The sequence below is a fragment of the Terrapene carolina genome, unplaced genomic scaffold, assembly GCF_002925995.2.
Source record: "Terrapene carolina triunguis isolate 2854851 unplaced genomic scaffold, T_m_triunguis-2.0 Scaffold238, whole genome shotgun sequence".
Classification (NCBI taxonomy): Eukaryota; Metazoa; Chordata; order Testudines; family Emydidae; genus Terrapene; species Terrapene triunguis.
Window position 1 is genome coordinate 13,698,405 of NW_020664589.1, and position 16,167 is coordinate 13,714,571.

Sequence of the window (16,167 nt, forward strand, 5' to 3'; positions counted from 1 at the left end):
GTTGTGGCTTTAATGAAGTCTTTAGAAGAGAGGTGCTGGCCACGTCCGATCCAGATGCACTAAAGCTGCACTTATCGTCTATCTAGATAAGAGACTTCAGTTATCCTAATCTGTGTGTGAATACAGCAGCCTTGTTTGTAAAACTGCGTCTTGTACCCTAGCAGACTTTAATCCTCAGCTATGTATGGCTAGACTAGGACGGTTGCCAGTTTACGTAATACTGCCAGCCAGAGCTGGTATTTGATATGCGGTGATGTGGCAAAGTCTCGGGGTGGGTGCGAGCCTGGGGGCCCAGTTGAACCAGGGTTTCCATGTAGATATGAACACAGCACGGGGATGATTTTGGTCCTCAGTTTGCCTGTTTATGAGACTTTAAAAGGAACGGTGGATTTGGCACAGGCTTTTGACAGAACGATAAACGTAGACGGCTGTAATTCGACAATGGCTGTGGCTCAGAGCCCCAGCGCCTACGGACAAATCACACACTTCCAGCAGCCCTCTAGCTTAAGGGGTTTCTTGTCCCACCTCAGCAGCTTGCTGGAGCTTCCAATGGCATGATTTGCTATCATACCAGAACTGGATCTGGATAATTAAAAGTGATGTCTCAGTCTCGTCTCTCCCTCCCCCATCTCTCTCTTTCCCCATAATGGAAAACAAGGCAACAAATGCTGAAGAACATTAGGACGGTTGGGTAGCCTGCAGGGGGAAGGATACCATTGAAAACATAAATAAAAAGGCTACATGATAATTTTCTCTCTCGCCCTGACACTTCCACGTCCCACTGGGTACAACGTGACCGGCAGTGTTTGGGGGTGTTTTTCAGCCCGAGCCTTCTAGTCAATCAGGTTTCAGTTGTCGTCTCTGCTCACTGCGGCCACGTCTGCCAGTACCAATGAAGACTGTTTCACTAGTTGCGGTATAGATTTAAAAAAAAAAAGTTAAAAACAAATAACTGTATGAATCCTTGAGCCTTTTATTTGGCCAACTGTCCTTTAACTCCGAGGTTTGCAGAGCTTCCTTTCAAGGCATTTCTAAGCCGCTCGAATCCAGGTTGGGAATTACATTTTCTTAGTGCAATGCGGAGGAATCTGCCAGGGCCTTGGAACCCACTGACAATTAGTGTTCACGGGATTTTTTTCTTTTCAGTGTTCCACCTGGACTCCATTTTTGTCCCCAAAGAATCCATGCCCTGGGGTACAGTTGATAGTAAAGGCTCTGACAATTCCATGCAGTAGCAATATGAGAAGAAGACGCGGGCAGTGGCCAGGCTGTTTAGAGCTGCGTTTCATCTCTTGTTTCAGGATTGCACGGCTCCAGTTTGTTACTGCAGCTGCTTTTTCGACTGTGGGAGTCATTGGCTACGTGAGCGAGAGGGTCAGACCGTATTAAATACCTGGGAGAAACAGAACACGCCCATTAGTGTTACCCAGCTCATGGCCAAGCACAGGCTTTCTTGGGGAAAGCTACCAAAGCTCTCTGCCCTCAGTTCCCCTCACGTTAACTCTGTTGCTCTCAGTGGAGTTACTCCAGACTGACACCAGTATAAATGAGCAGATGTGACGCAGCACCTCTTCAGGGCAGAATGTGAATAACTTGCTACACAAATACAAGTACTCTCATTGGGGCGGGGGGAGATAATAGGCTTAGCCTTCCCTGGTGCAGCTGCCACTGACCCGCCGGACACCTGGGCTGTGGTGGAGGCTCAGCGTCTTCCCCTCCCTGAGGCCCCCCACCGCATGCTGCTGCTGCCTGCCTGGTAAGTCTTCCTCCACTCCACCTGCCCACCCCCTCGAGGTTCCCGCCGCTCTCCACATCCCTCCTCCACTCCACCTGCCCACCCCCTCGAGGTTCCCGCCACTCGCCACATCCCTCCTCCACTCTACCTGCCCTCCCCGCCCCAGAGGTTCCTGCCGCTTGCCACATCCCTCCTCCACGGCTGGGTCCCCAGAGCATGAGACTGACCCGTGTCAGCTAAAAATCTCAAAAATAAATATATAGATACTCAGCTGACATTTAGCCATTTTCTCCCACCGTTTTGCATTGCACGGCAAACACTCGGTGTTACGTTCATACATACACTATATCGTTGAGTTCCAGTCGGGTGTCCGGCGGTGGGTTAATCAGGACATAGGATAATGTGTTCTGATGGTCATTCATTTCATCTGCAAGGGGTGAAAAATGGACTAGTTACGCAGGTGACTGGAGTGATCACTGGTAACTCTTGGCAGGATTAGTCAGTGAACATTTTTTAAATCGCACATGCACTTGAAAATGGGGAATCATAGGGGCTATTGGACATTTCCCGATTCTCCCCAATGCATTACAATTACAGAAGCAGATGTGCTAAAGAATACGTGTGAAATGGTGCTCTAAAATCCCACTTCCAGCGTGTCTGCCAGGTTAGCCCGATGACAAATCCTGCTACAACAGTGCTTGGTGGCTCATGGCTCTTTTTGGCTTGGTTTACTTTACACGCTACCAGGCCTCCTGGGTTCATCCAAGCCTGGCTCTAGCTATCCCAATGAAAGCAGCACTTTAACCAATATGGGCAAGATGGGCTCAACCCAACTTGCTTTTGTACCTGGGTGCCTCCCACCAGACAAGCCAAAGCCTCACTAACATGACAAACAGCACCACAAAAGCAGGTGGGGACAAACGGGATTGTGAGGAGCAGCTTGCCTTTGGAGTCCATAATGCATTAGTGTGAAAAAGCATTTGAACATCAGCTTGTGGTAGCATGTTTTAAAGGTGCTGTTGGAAGCGAGCAGGTTCCCGTCCCCTCTGCATAGACCAGGAGACAGGAGGTTAGCAGGGGGCTGTAAGGTGGCCCAGGTGAAATGGCAAGGCTGGTTTACAAGCGGTGAGCCCTGCGACCACTAACTCCTCCGCGCACCCGTTCTCTCTCTGAAGAATAAGAGCTCCAACCCCTAAAGCCAGGATTTCGCTCATAATTTGAGAGCGCCCTAATCTGATAGCTGAAGGGCTCCGCGTCTGATCCCGCTCCTGGAATGGGCTGGGTCATGGCCCACTGCTGAGCAGTCACTTACTGGTATGGCTGCATTTGAGCTGGGAGGGGGTCATTCCCCGCTCGCTTAGACGTACCCGCACTAGCTCGGCGTCACCTAGCATGCTAAAAATAGCAGGGTAGCACAAAGGGCCGGTTGTGATAGCTGCCCAAGTATGTACCCACCTGGACCATACGCAGACAGCTAGCCAAGCTGCCAACCATGCAGACCTGAAAACGAAGCGCTCTGTGTTGCTCAAACGCTCGGTTCTTTCACCAACAGAAGTTTGTCCAATAAAAGATATTACCTCAGCCATTTTCTCTCGTATGGAGCTTCCTGACAACTGTACACACAGCCTGTCTGGGGCCTCCTTTTCCCCAGGCTCCTATGGTCACACTCCAGAGCATGCTGTCCCTCATGCACTCCACACAACCCCTACAGTTGGTGATCCTTATGCCCAGGGCCGGCTCCAGGCACCAGCAAACCAAGCACGTGCTTGGGGTGGCACATTTTCAGGGGTAGCATTCCAGCCAGCCATTTTTTTTTTTTGGCTTGGGGTGGCACACCTAGAGCCGGCCCTGGCAGCAGCAGCGCGTCCTGCACGGGGGGGCGCCCTGGGGCCGCTGCGGTTCGCGTCAGGGAGCAGCGCCCGCACCTTATGGCCAGGCGGGCTCCGAGACACTAAGCACTGCCTGCAGGTGCCGCAGGGCGGATGCACCCCAGCGCCGGGGCTGGGCGAAGCAGCCCAAGCCACCCAGGGACTGCAGCAGGGCAGCCAGGAGCAGCAGCAGCAGTGGGGCCATAGTGGGGACCAGTGCCCAGGGCGCTGCCATGTGGGGCCCGCATCCCACTCTCCGGGGCTCCGCTCCCTCTGGGGCTGCCCTGCCCCGGCTCCTCAGCCCCCTGCCGGGGCAGTCCCCCGGCTCTGCCCTCCTGGGTCCGGCTGGTCCTGGAGGTGGGAGCCCCAGCTGGAGGGACCCTGAGCTGAGGCCCGGCCCAGGAGCCCCGCTGCTTGCACTGGACCGGTTGGAGGCAAGAGGGGAGTGGGCAGAGTCAGCACCGGTGGGGGGAAGCCCAGGGCTGGGGCAGCAGGGAGTGCAGGTGGGGTGGGGGGAGAGCCCAGGGCTGGGGCGGCAGGGGGGTGTGGGGGGAGCCCAGGGCTGGGGTGGGGGGCAGCCAAAAATTTTTTTGCTTGGGGTGGCAAGAAACCTAGAGCCGGCCCTGCTTATGCCAAAACCTCTTGTCTGTCCCCAGGAATGAACTGAACATCTTCCAAGTCTATAGGCGTTCACCGGAGCAAGGCCCTACACTTGCCTCATTCGTTCTCCTGAACTTTCAACCAGCTCTTTTTCAAAGTGCCAGGCAGGCTGCTTGAGGACATGCGAGCATCTGAAAGCACTTGATGGCAGCCACACAGCTCAGGTATTTCAGTGCTGGACAATTTTTAGTGTCTATCTCAGACCATATGGCATCGCTAAGGAAAGTAAAGAACTGGTCTTACCTTGTTTTAATGCAAAGAGAAATGTGACGTTACTCTTACTGCACTATGTGCACCATACGCATCCAAAACGCTGTCCAAGGCAACTATAATACCCATCGGCTGTATGATTTTTGCCACATTCGCAGGTTTCCCCTTGTTCATTAGTTTACTCTTAGCCCAGCGGCAGGATTTATTTACATGATTATTTTTTTATTCTACCCAAAGAAAACTCATTGCAGTTTCAGAGCATATGGGACTGTAGCAAAGTTAGGTACTTAATGATGACAGAATTCAATAGCAAGACTCTGAGTTCCTAGCAAGTTCATCAGGAAATATTCATGGCCATCAACACATGCATATCATAAATTACCTTGTAAAACATAATACTCCATAGAACTAGCCTCATCAATGCTGACAGCAAGATAATTGCATGGGTATATTTATTTGCATGGTCTAGTTACATCATGTTCATGTTGCACAGAGTAAATAGCGCTCTAAATGGTAGCTCTGGCTTGTTTTTAAAGTAACTGAGCAACAAGATCATGAGTGAAATGAATGCAAGTCCATCTGTTCAGCAGTCAAGAAAATTATGTTCATCAACGTGTAGCTCCGTAAGTGTAAATGGGATTGGGAACTGACAAACAATGAACAGTTGTCAAACATTCACTGACAAGATGCATTACGTACAGGATGGAAAAATGGGATGACAAGTTAATAGAGAGGTAAGTCAAGGGCAGAGTAATGACTGAGACAGTTACATGAAATCACTATAAGGCTTTTCACTGGGACGTCATCGCTAATATTAATCTGAAATACTCCATCATCACAGAAAACCATCTACTGTGCTTATTAGATTTTTGCACAATTTTTGAAATCGTAGTCAAGGTTTAACATAGAGAGAATGTTCAGTGGTGCCACAGTCTGCTATAGCTTGCAATAGCAGACCTTCCCTGAACAGATGTTATCTCATGCATGTGTTTTCTCCACTTTACTGTTTCTCCTTCTATGCCTGACCCTTCCCCCCAGCCCCTCAGTCTTTTCAATTCTTGTTACATCTCCCTTGGTTTTGATTATTACGATATAATTGATTGTTCCTTTAAAATGTGTTCTCCAGTGGCACTCTAGAAGATACTTTTTCAGGAAACAGGCCCAGACTTCTATAAAAGCAAGTCAAGCAAACTATGAAATAGATTTGCCTGAGCAAACGGCCAAATGCGTGTGCATGACGACAACTGACAGCAAATGTTTGATTTCCAGGGCAGATGCGCCAACTGAATTTACTCACACATAAATACACTCACAGCAGCTTGTGCACATCTGGTCAGCACAGAAGCATTGCTCAGAATTGCGTGTACAAATAGTAGCCATTGTCCCCTCCTGGGATGCTGGGCAAAGGGATGTTGCAGAGTTGGCAACACTGATGCCCTGTGTATGGCTGTAATGATAGGCTTCCCAGTTACCAATAATCATTGCATCAGTGGCCTCCAGATGGGTATGTGTGTACAGCCCATAGCGCTGAAGGCTAATGGAAAATCAGCTAAGCCATAACATTCATGCATTATCTGCTACTGTACAGAACTTTGTGAAAACTAATACCTAGATCAGAGATTAATCTATGAACTGGTTGTAATGACTACACAGGCTAGCTATTCCTGTGGCATCACTAATAGCTTGTTTTAAAGACCCTAAGCCATGTAAACACTATGTTGTGCTATAGGCAAAGAGTGGTCCTTTCACACCCGCTACATTAGAGATGGAGACAGTGAAACCTCAGAGGTTGAAGGGTTTAATGGCGCCCCACCCTGCAGTCATATACATCAAATCCCTCCTTCCTGACCCTTCTCATTCCTTCCTCCCATTCAGAAACAGACCCACGCAACCTGCCTGCCACCACATCTCCGTCAGGGCTGTCAAGGTCTCCTTGCAGTGAAAATCCAGGAGCACGTTGGAGCTCCACATTTCTGCTGGATCTGGGACTGCGCTGTCTTTTCAACATCTCATGCACCAGGCAATTTGAGAGAAACAACCAGCCTTGACAATGGTTACACTTGCCACCAGGAGCAGAAAACGGTTGTGCTTTTATTTCCACAGCTTGTGAACAGAGGAGTCTCCGAGGAGCCAAAGATAGTTGAGATCTGGACAAAGGATATTGCTTAAAATGGGAGTCTAACACAGGGCCTTATCAGCGTTCCCCCTATTAGTCCCCTCTCTATCCCTAGGCACACGGACACCAGTAGCCTGGAGCAACTTGCTTTCATCTTCAGCTGGCCAAGAGCCAGCATCCATTCCTCTAAGTGCATCACAGATATCTATGCCTCTTAGCTCAAGGTTGGAGCAAAGCACCTTGGCTAGGATTAACCTGGAAGGCCACACCTTCAGCTAGTGCATCACACATGGCCACGATGCATAATATAAGTGGGCACCTTTTCAATAGCAGGTTACACCTGAGTTTCACTTTCTACATTGGCTGCCAATTCACTTTTGCATGGATGAAATCCTGTAAATCCCTAAATAACCTACCCTAGTCTGGTCTCCAGCTCTCTGCTCCCCTCTGCCTCAGCATGTCTCCGCTCAGAAGGAACTCTTCAGCTATCTGTCCTGAGGGCAGAGTCAATGAAAGCCAAAGCGCATTCTCAGGAGCAGGTCCCCACCTCTGGGATTCGATCCCACATCGTTCCCTCTTCGGGCTTCCCACTAACTGCTGGCCTTGGGGTCTGCTGACCATCTCCATGGTGATGAAGGAAGATGGGTCAGTTACTTTGGAGTGTTGTGAATCGTGCACTTCTTTTTGGGAAGCTGCTGTTTGGTACCATTCTAACCTACGTCTAGAATACCACAGCCATGAGCAACCAATCAATATTTATAGCCTTCAGACAGTTTGGTTTTAGCTGATCACATCCCAATGCTTAGCCTTACAGTGAAAAGGGAGCAGAAGCATAGCAATGCCATGAAAGCAGGGCTAGAGACATTTAAAACGTCTTACAGCTTGGTCATTACAAATGCACAGTTTGCCATATGACTGGGGAAGGAGTGGGCATACCTTTGGTAGAGGCAGGTTCTCCTGCTCCATGGAAGCCACTTTTCCTAGCCAAACCATGCATTAGACCAAAGCACTGCTAACCCACCAAGTATATTGCCATATTGTCTTCTCTGCATCAGAGACTCTGTTGTGCCCATCTTGCAGATATATGCTCGCTAGACCAATTTAGAGAGTGTCCAGATATAAACTTGGTCTTCTGACTAAAAACCTATGAGCCCATAGATAAATATGGAATTCAGATTGGCTGAAGAGCCAAAAAATAATATTAACATTAACAAATTTTCTGTACGTATTTTGTTTTTTTTAAATTTCTCCTGGCGTATCAGGTTGTAAGTATGAATTCATAACCCTCTGACCATTGAGGAATCTGCACCTTTACAGCATAATAAATCAAAAGAGCTTCAGGCCAAAAAATGTCACTAAGACATGGATTAACAAATTGGACTGACTAGCTGGCAATATACTGTAACTGAGTAGGACTTCCATGAAACCACGCTTGGGGCCATTTCTCGGACGAAGCACACAATTTATAGGGAAATGCCAACTTTTCACCTTAAGTGTTGTCTAATGAAGGCCTGAAATTCAAATAGGTGACAATTTTTTTTGCTCATCTTTGGGTTTGATTTAAAAGGGTCTTGGCAGAGGATTGCTACGTAAAGATTTGCTTTATATTTTGTTTTGCTGTAGCCATCAAAATCATATGAACTTTGATGACCGTAATCTGTAGTTAAAATCCCTTCCCACGGGTACCTCCCCTTAAATGCTTCAACTTCTTTCAGCATGGCTTGTTTTCTACAAAGCCTCACAGCATGGGCATGCTTCAGTCAGGGACTGAGTTACTGTTTAACCCAGGATGAAATTCAGCTCCCACTAAGAGATCTGAGTCGGGGGAAATTGCAAATAAATCCCATCAGGCTGGAAAGAGACCATCCTCTTGGAGAGTAAACAAGGTGCTCAGACTAGGTAAAACGTGGGTGCTAACAGAATTTGGTCCTTGCTCCTTTGAGTCAAGTCAAGCATCCACAGATGACTTGGGGCTAACCATTAAGAACACCTAAATGGTTTTGTTACACTTTGAGATTCTCCCACGGGAGTTTTGAAATAAAATAGCAACAAAACCTAGTAGAAAACAGTTCTTTAAATTATATGAGGCTATTAAATTTTGATCCCGGTACACGTATTTTAAAAGAAGATAATGAAATATTTGCATTTCTATAGTGCCGTTCATTGGCCGGCCCCAAAGTGCTTTGTAGACTGTCTCAAACTCAGTCTTTCTGGCATCTGGAGAAGTGTACAAGTCTGGGGCAAGTTAAATCCAACACTGAGGCCCATATTCCAGAGCTTCCAGAGAGGTCGCAGTTTATCCCAACCTGTTTTATTCTGCCAAGGAAAAAAAATCTGGGTCTCAAATTCCCAATGGTTTCAACAGCCATAAATCGAATTGCAGTGGAGGGATTTTTAAAGAGGCAATTAACAGCTGTAATTTCCTTGAACATTTTCAACTAGCAAACAGTCACTGAATTTTCTCTCTCTGTGAGTTTACTGGATCTTCCATTTGTGGTGCAGATACAGGTTGGTCCTTTCCCAATCCTCTCCCACAAATAGGTGCTTAAAAGGCTCAAATCAGTCTAAGGTGAAAACTGGCACGAGGGTGTGGGTTAGACTCAATTGGCATGATCTTGTTATGCTGGGTGCAGCGAGTCAAGCTTGACTCCCAGGGGAAAAGAATTACCTTGCAAATATCCAAGGTTTACCCGATTCATCACATCACTGGCTGTTAAATTTGCTACATCCTCTACAGAACATACAGAGAAAAGGTACAGACATAAACAAAGAGAAAGAGAGAGAGAGAGAGAGAGAGAGATCAGCAAGCAGTGATTCGGCAAGTATTAGAGATGAGCTCCTGAGCTTTCATGATAAAATGGGCAAAAAAAAAAGAAAGGAAAGGGAAAAGAAGGCAGACCAATGCATTCTGTCTGTGAGGTCACGGATATTCAGACGCCAACAGGTGATATGCTGTGATAATGTATTCAGAGCACTGTACCAAACGTGACTGGTCCACTGACACATCACTGGGTCCAAAGGAGCCTTCGACTTCACAGCACGTCAGCGGCACATTTCCAGCTCCTCCTCTTTTATTCCTCTCCATGTTTTCTAAACGTCCAATTGAACAGCTGCCCACTCTCCTCAAGCCCGGAAATGTAGCGTTCCAGCTGAACAAGGCCTAGAGTCCAGCTGGGCCTAGGTGTTGCAGAGAGCTCTAAACATGGACCCATCCCACACACCATGTATGCTGCAGTATCTATATAGTACAGGATAAGCAGGGTATCATAAACCTTGTCCCCACCATCCAAAATATCACATCCAATTATTTGGATTTCATTCACACTCTGGGGTGCAGCATCCCACCTTGAGCGGTTATGAGTCTAATGGCTCCCACTGTGTGAGACGGTCTAGTTTTCCCTTCCAGTTTACAAGTATTCACCCACCTGGACATTTGGCTGCACTTCGGAACAAATGTCCAGAGAATGCTAGAGGGTCGTGCAAACCCATAGGAGCAAGCTGTAGAAATTCACAAGTGCAAAAACCCTAGACAGCTGCTAAGAAAAGGCAGATGTACAAGTTGCAACTACCTTCAAGCCCTCTGACCTGTGTGACCAGCTCTTGGATAGCCTGTATCTCAAAGTCATTCTGGCCTTTGGTAGCTTTACTGGAACAATCTTTCCATTAGGACAGGGGTGGGCAAACTTTTTGCAAAACAGTATGGAGGGCCAGGTAGGGAAGGCTGTGCCTCCCCAAACCGCCTGGCCCCCACCCCCATCTGCCCCCTCCCACTTCCCGCCCCCTGACTGCCCCCCTCAGAACCTCCGACCCAGCCAACCCCCCCTGCTCCTTGTCCCCTAATTTCCCTCTCCTGGGATCCCCTGCCCCTAACCACCCCTGGGATCCCGCCCCCTATCCAACCCCCCCTGCTCCCAGTCCCCTGACTGCTCTGACCCCTATCCACACCCCTGCCCCTTGACAGGCCCCCCGGGACCCCACGCCTATCCAAACCCCCCTGTTTCCCGTCCCCTGACCCCTATCCACACCCCCACCCCACCCCCTGACAGGCCCCCCGGGACTCCCATGCTTTCCAACCCCCCCGTCCCCCAGAACCTCCACTCCAACCAACCCCCCTTCTTCCTGTCCCCTGACTGCCCCCCGGAACCCCCGCCCCTTATCCAACCCCCCGCCCTCTTACCATGCCGTTCAGAGCAGCATGTGTGGCAGCCATGTCGCCTGGCCAGAGCCAGACACGCTGCTGCACTGCTCGGCAGGAGTGCGCAACCCCGCCGCCCAGAGTGCTGCCTGCGTGGCGGCATGGCTGCAGGGGAGGGAGGACAGTGGGGGAAGCGGCCGAGGTCTGGCCTCCCGGCTGGGAGCTCAAGAACCAGGCAGGACAGTCCCATGGGCCGGATGTGGCCCGCAGGCCGTAGTTTGCCCACCTCTGCATTAGGACATATAATTTTCCTGCTTGTCTAATATTAAAAAAAAAAAACATGTTCTCTTGGGTCTCTTATTCTACTACTTGACACCTGCTCTTGCTGTCCCTCAGATAATATCCCAGGGCATTATTATACTAAATCCATGTCAGTTATTCTGGATCTGCCTTGAAGGCTCCAGTGCTCTAGTACAATGGCCAACAACGTGGTGATCATCTACCACAGTAATTCTTTGAGCATTTGCATGTGAAGAGGAGGAAACGCCAACATCTATGCTGCAGACTTTGAGCCCCGGCTGAAGGAGGGCTGCTAGTTCAACAGAACAAGCAGCAGAAAGTCTTGGGATATTAACAGTGGGGGAACAGCAGATTGAGAAGAATGTAGTGAGGCAATCCTTCAAACTTATTCTACCATGCTAAAATGGGAATCTTTACATTGACTTCATTGGATATTGGATTAGATCCTTCATTATACATCTCTCTGCCGCTCTTTAAGGAAACAAACTTGCTGGAGAATGGACATTGCTCCTAGTTCTAATTCTGGCTGTAGATGCTCAGTGATGATACATATTGTGGCATGTTGCCAGCGAGAGACTAACTTGGACATCATTAACCTCTCTTACTGCAAACTCTCCACTCACACGCCTCTGTTTCCCATAGACACAATGGCACACAAGCAGATGACTTGCTGTGAGATCTTGTACGCAGTAAACCAATTGGCGTGGGGATGCCCGCTCCAGTCGACTCTAGATGCAGGGATGGTAGCACTTTGAGTGACAGGGCGGGACGATTACAACACTGCTGTCTCTCTAGCCACTTGGCTGTTCAACACAATGTCATTACATAGTCACGCAGATGTAGCGGTTTGTCTCCGTGTTTCTAGTAGCCCTCTGATCCAGAGGACAGCAATGCTTGGTGATCACTCAGACTTTACTCTGTAAGGCTCTGTCCCTACCAATGATTTCAGCCAGGCTCTGCACGCAGGCTCAGAATGTGCCCAAGTGCGGTCAGTTACAGGACTGGAGCCTAAAGAGCCAGCCCTTCTCCTCTTCTTGATTTGATTAGCTACCATGGAATTGAAATGAACTCTGTGTGCCATTGGAACATTGTCCAAAAGCAGGGAGCAGAAGGAGAGAAGGGAGAAATGCTCCACAATGCCACATCCACTGGTAGAAATTCCCAGCTCATGAAGGGTCCCTCGGAACGACACCTTCTTCCTTAACTAGGCTTGTGGAACTGGCTGGTGCATTGGGCAAATCTTTGTTTCCTTTCAACCCCACCCCCCAACCCAAAACAAAATGTATTTATTTCTAAGTTCTTTCCCCTCTCTTCCATGTGTCTGAAAAGTTGCAATGATGCAAACAACTTAGAGACCAGAAATCTAAAATCCCTCCCGAAATGTATTGCCAGGGTCACACCAGCTCCACAATCCCACCATGCACAATGGTCCTGGCCCAAAGGCTCCAGTTACACGGCTCTTGGTTTGCATTATTTTGTATGAGACTGGATGCCCTTTGGAGTGTGGGTAGGGAGCTATCGCCTGAACATGAAGGGTAGAAGCTTTTGTAGCATGGAGGCAAACAGGCAGCAGCACAGGATGGCTAAAAGAAAAACAAGCAAGCAAGCGCGCCGTGGGCTAAAGATTTCATCATAACTAAGGGATAGATTATTATCCAAAAATGGTATGAGACACTCTTGGGTTAACAGCCAATTAAAATAGTTTAGAAGAAATAATCATTGCACTGAGAGATTCTTACATTACGCCAAAGTATTATAGCGTACAGTACTTGCTTTACTGAGAGCTATGAGATCATTCAAGAGTTATTTAGTTCTACACACATCGAAGTGAACCACTCAGCTCTAAACTGAAAAACAATTCTAGGAGAGAATTTGCTGAAGGATTAAAAAAATATAATGATGGGATATTGCACCAGCCCGGGCTCTTTTCTTCCATGCTTTGCCGAGGGGATAGAATTCTCAGACACTAGCATTAGCAACTCTTACAAATGGCTATTTCGGTCAGCTTCATGATAGAGTGGGGGCCAATATTTTCAACCTCTCCTTAGCCAGTCATCAATTTTACAGGCACAAATAATTAATGAGTGAAATTTCGCACCTGTAATTTAGGTCATTTAGACATTTATTTCCCTTGTTATACCTGGTACTTAGATATTTATTGCACCTGCAAATAATTACAGATGTGTGCACAGCTATTTGTCACTGCTGAAACAGAGGCCAGTGTCTGAAAACAAGCCCCTTACCGTCTCAGTGCTGTGGGATTTATAAGGCAAGAGGACTGCAGGTTGATGGGAGTGCCGAGTTTGAATGTACTATCCAGAGCTATGAACAAGTTAGAGGATCAGGCTTCATTTTGGAATTGTTTTATACCCTGAACATGTCTGGTTTGGTTCGGCTAGATGCTAAAATACATGATCAGCTTGTGAATGGGGCGCATTGCTGGAAAAGCCATTAACTGTAAGCAAGAACGAAACCTACTTACCATACCCAGTGGTAGGTAAACCCAGGTGTTTCATTCGGTTTTTGACAAGCTCTGAAAGCTCTTGCCGCTCCGACCTCCTGTACAGACTCAACCTCTGCTGGCTGATCCACTCCGCTGTTTTGCTTGTGTGCTTGTTTCCTTTCCGACTCAGCCTGCGGGCCCACTGCATGCTTTTGCGCCGTAGCAAGGGGTGTTCAGACTGGTCGCTCGAGCAGGAGTTCCTGTGATGGCTTGTCTTGATGTTCCAGTGCTCCTTGACATCTTTTGTATCCTCGCAATCCTCGACATTGATTGAGATCTGCGACTGGAAGTCCCAGCAGTACATAAGGGGATGCACTAAATACCTTTCCGTTGAAAACACACTAAACACCTGACTCCACTGGAGTTGGCTGTGCCCAGCTCCTTGTAGGACCAGGTACTTACTTGGACAATGTAGTATTGTGATCAGCTACCCATTCTTAAAAAGGGACTGCATCTTGGTCTACACCTTTACACCAACGGCCAACTAATCAGCATCCCCCAACATTATGAAATATGCATGTTGAGACTGCTACCTCCTGGACCCCTGATGATGCTGGGTGGATCCTGACAGTTCGATGGTGACATTTCATTTTCCTACTATCTGGTAGTGTTCTAACATTCACACCAAGGGACTGTTTCCCCATCTCCGAACCCCACCTCCACCCCAAACCCCTCTAATACTAGAAGCTATGTAGATGGTGAACTTGGAATTTAAAAATAACAATAATAAATGCATGTAACATCACTGGCACAGAAGTTTGTATGGAATAATGATATCTCATGATGGCCAAACAGTTGAACTTCCATGTTTTCCTTTCATCCTCACGACAGATATGACAGCATATATCCATTATAAAATGTAAACCCGAATTGCATATATTCATTTATAGTGCCATGGTTTGCAGCACCTCTGACAAAGGGGTAGATTGGATTTAACTAATTGTCAACCGTCAGCTCCTTGCAGCAATTTTCTATATGGCTTTCAATTCGTATTTAAGATTAAACACTCTTCAAATTAAGACTGAGTCACTAACCAACTATTCTTATCTGCCCATGCTGGGTATTGCTGGATTTTTCACAGCAATGTGTGATGGATGTAGATCATCATTGCCTTGTTGAACATTAAGTAGTGCACTAAATTTTAAAGAAAACCAAAATCATAACAAAGTTCTCACAGGCTCAATACAAACGTTTCTCACCTGAGTTCTGATGTCATGAGGCTGCATTGGAAATAAAACAAAATAAAGATGCAGTATGTGTTAGTGGTGAATATGTATCACTGAGTGTCCATCGCATCCTAACTCTCTCTTTCTTGAGCCACTGTTTAAGATCTGTAAACATGTCCAGAGGTAACACATCATAATAATTAATCACGGCTTCTATGGCACGTTCCCGGTTCAGAGCACCGCACAGAAGGCTGTTAACCTGTCCGTGGTCACACAATGAGCCAGTGGCAAGACGAGGATCCCACGATTACCCAACTCCAAACAGCATTGATTACTTTCTATGCCAGTGTTTGCTTCACCTTCGCCTTGTCTGGTTACCCAGGCTCGGCGGTGCAGACCACAGAGTAGATGCGACTGGCACAACGTTTACAAACCGGTTGGCTGAGCCTGGGGTTCTTGGTTTAAACTTGGAGTTTTCCTTCTGCGAGGTGGCTGCCTGACATGGCTGATGAGCCCCACCTGCCCTAGTTCTGTGCCAATACTAAATAATAATAAGATTTTTCAAATGGGGATTGTGGTAGTGCCTAAGAGCCCCCGCACCGCACAGGATCCCATTGGGCCAGGTGCTGTACAAACACAAACACCTCTGCCACCAGTGCATCTTTGCCTTTTAACAAAAGGAACATTCCCACCTACCCTTGTGCCATGTAGAAATTAGAAGAGAAGAGCATGGAATCTGCGAGCCAACCTCCTTTCCAGTACGCATTCCTACCTGCTTCACACTGGGCTAGTGCATGTAAATTTGTTACATCCGCCCCATTCAATCCCACTGCTTGTCAATCGGGAGCCCCCTTTGGCTGCTGGCAGCCTGGCCCAGCTGGTCCTTTAATGGAAATGTTACTCCATCAGCTGCTCAGATGGGATTTCTCCTTGCCTGGCTATACATGATTGTTACTATAATGCAGTTCACTAACAGCTACAAGGTCAGAGCTGACAGTGCAAGTAGGGTGACCAGACAGCAAGTGTGAAAAATCGGGATGGGGTAGGGAGTAATAGAAGCCTATATAAGAAAAAGCCCCAAATATCGGGACTATCCCTATAAAATCGGGACATCTGGTCACCCGAAGTGCAAGGGACCAGACTGACTGATGCCATTGCACACATTTTGGAAGTACTTCTACATGCTATCCAGTGACTTATCTCTGCTGGGACCTTTCACACCAGGGCTGCAGTCTGTACGGTTTTCTGTACTCTCTGACCCCTATATTTCTTACCTCGGAGGTTGAGAACATGTGCGATTCAGTTCTGTAGATCCCAATGGGAATTTCTGCACTGGAAGAGCAAAGCTTCTGGAAGAGACGGCCATACGTCCGGATCCACAGGTCATCCTCAGTGATTTTCATCTGACCAACAGGGGGAAAAAAATGTCTCTTTGCTACCACTGAAGGGACCCCTCAGCAACAGGGCAATCCTG

The 16,167-nt window shown here is 47.8% G+C and overlaps 1 protein-coding gene across 4 annotated transcripts in view; it reads right to left on the reverse strand.

Moving 5' to 3' along the window:
* Window positions 1–291: 291 nt before the first annotated feature.
* Window positions 292–16,167, reverse strand: part of KCNT1 (potassium sodium-activated channel subfamily T member 1) — a 177,342-nt gene continuing 161,466 nt past the window's right edge. For 2 of the 4 annotated variants that reach the window (XM_026657291.1, XM_026657290.1), the window contains 4 exons: window positions 15,968–16,096; window positions 13,507–13,810; window positions 2,078–2,162; window positions 292–1,393 (listed from right to left, as the gene is read on the reverse strand). In XM_026657291.1, coding sequence (XP_026513076.1) covers window positions 1,273–1,393; window positions 2,078–2,162; window positions 13,507–13,810; window positions 15,968–16,096 — 639 coding nt within the window. In that variant the 3' untranslated portion in view covers window positions 292–1,272. Of the gene's footprint in view, window positions 1,394–2,077; window positions 2,163–13,506; window positions 13,811–14,726; window positions 14,748–15,952; window positions 16,097–16,167 lie in introns of all 4 variants that reach the window. The other 2 variants (XM_026657289.1, XM_026657292.1) reach the window with 2 other exon arrangements.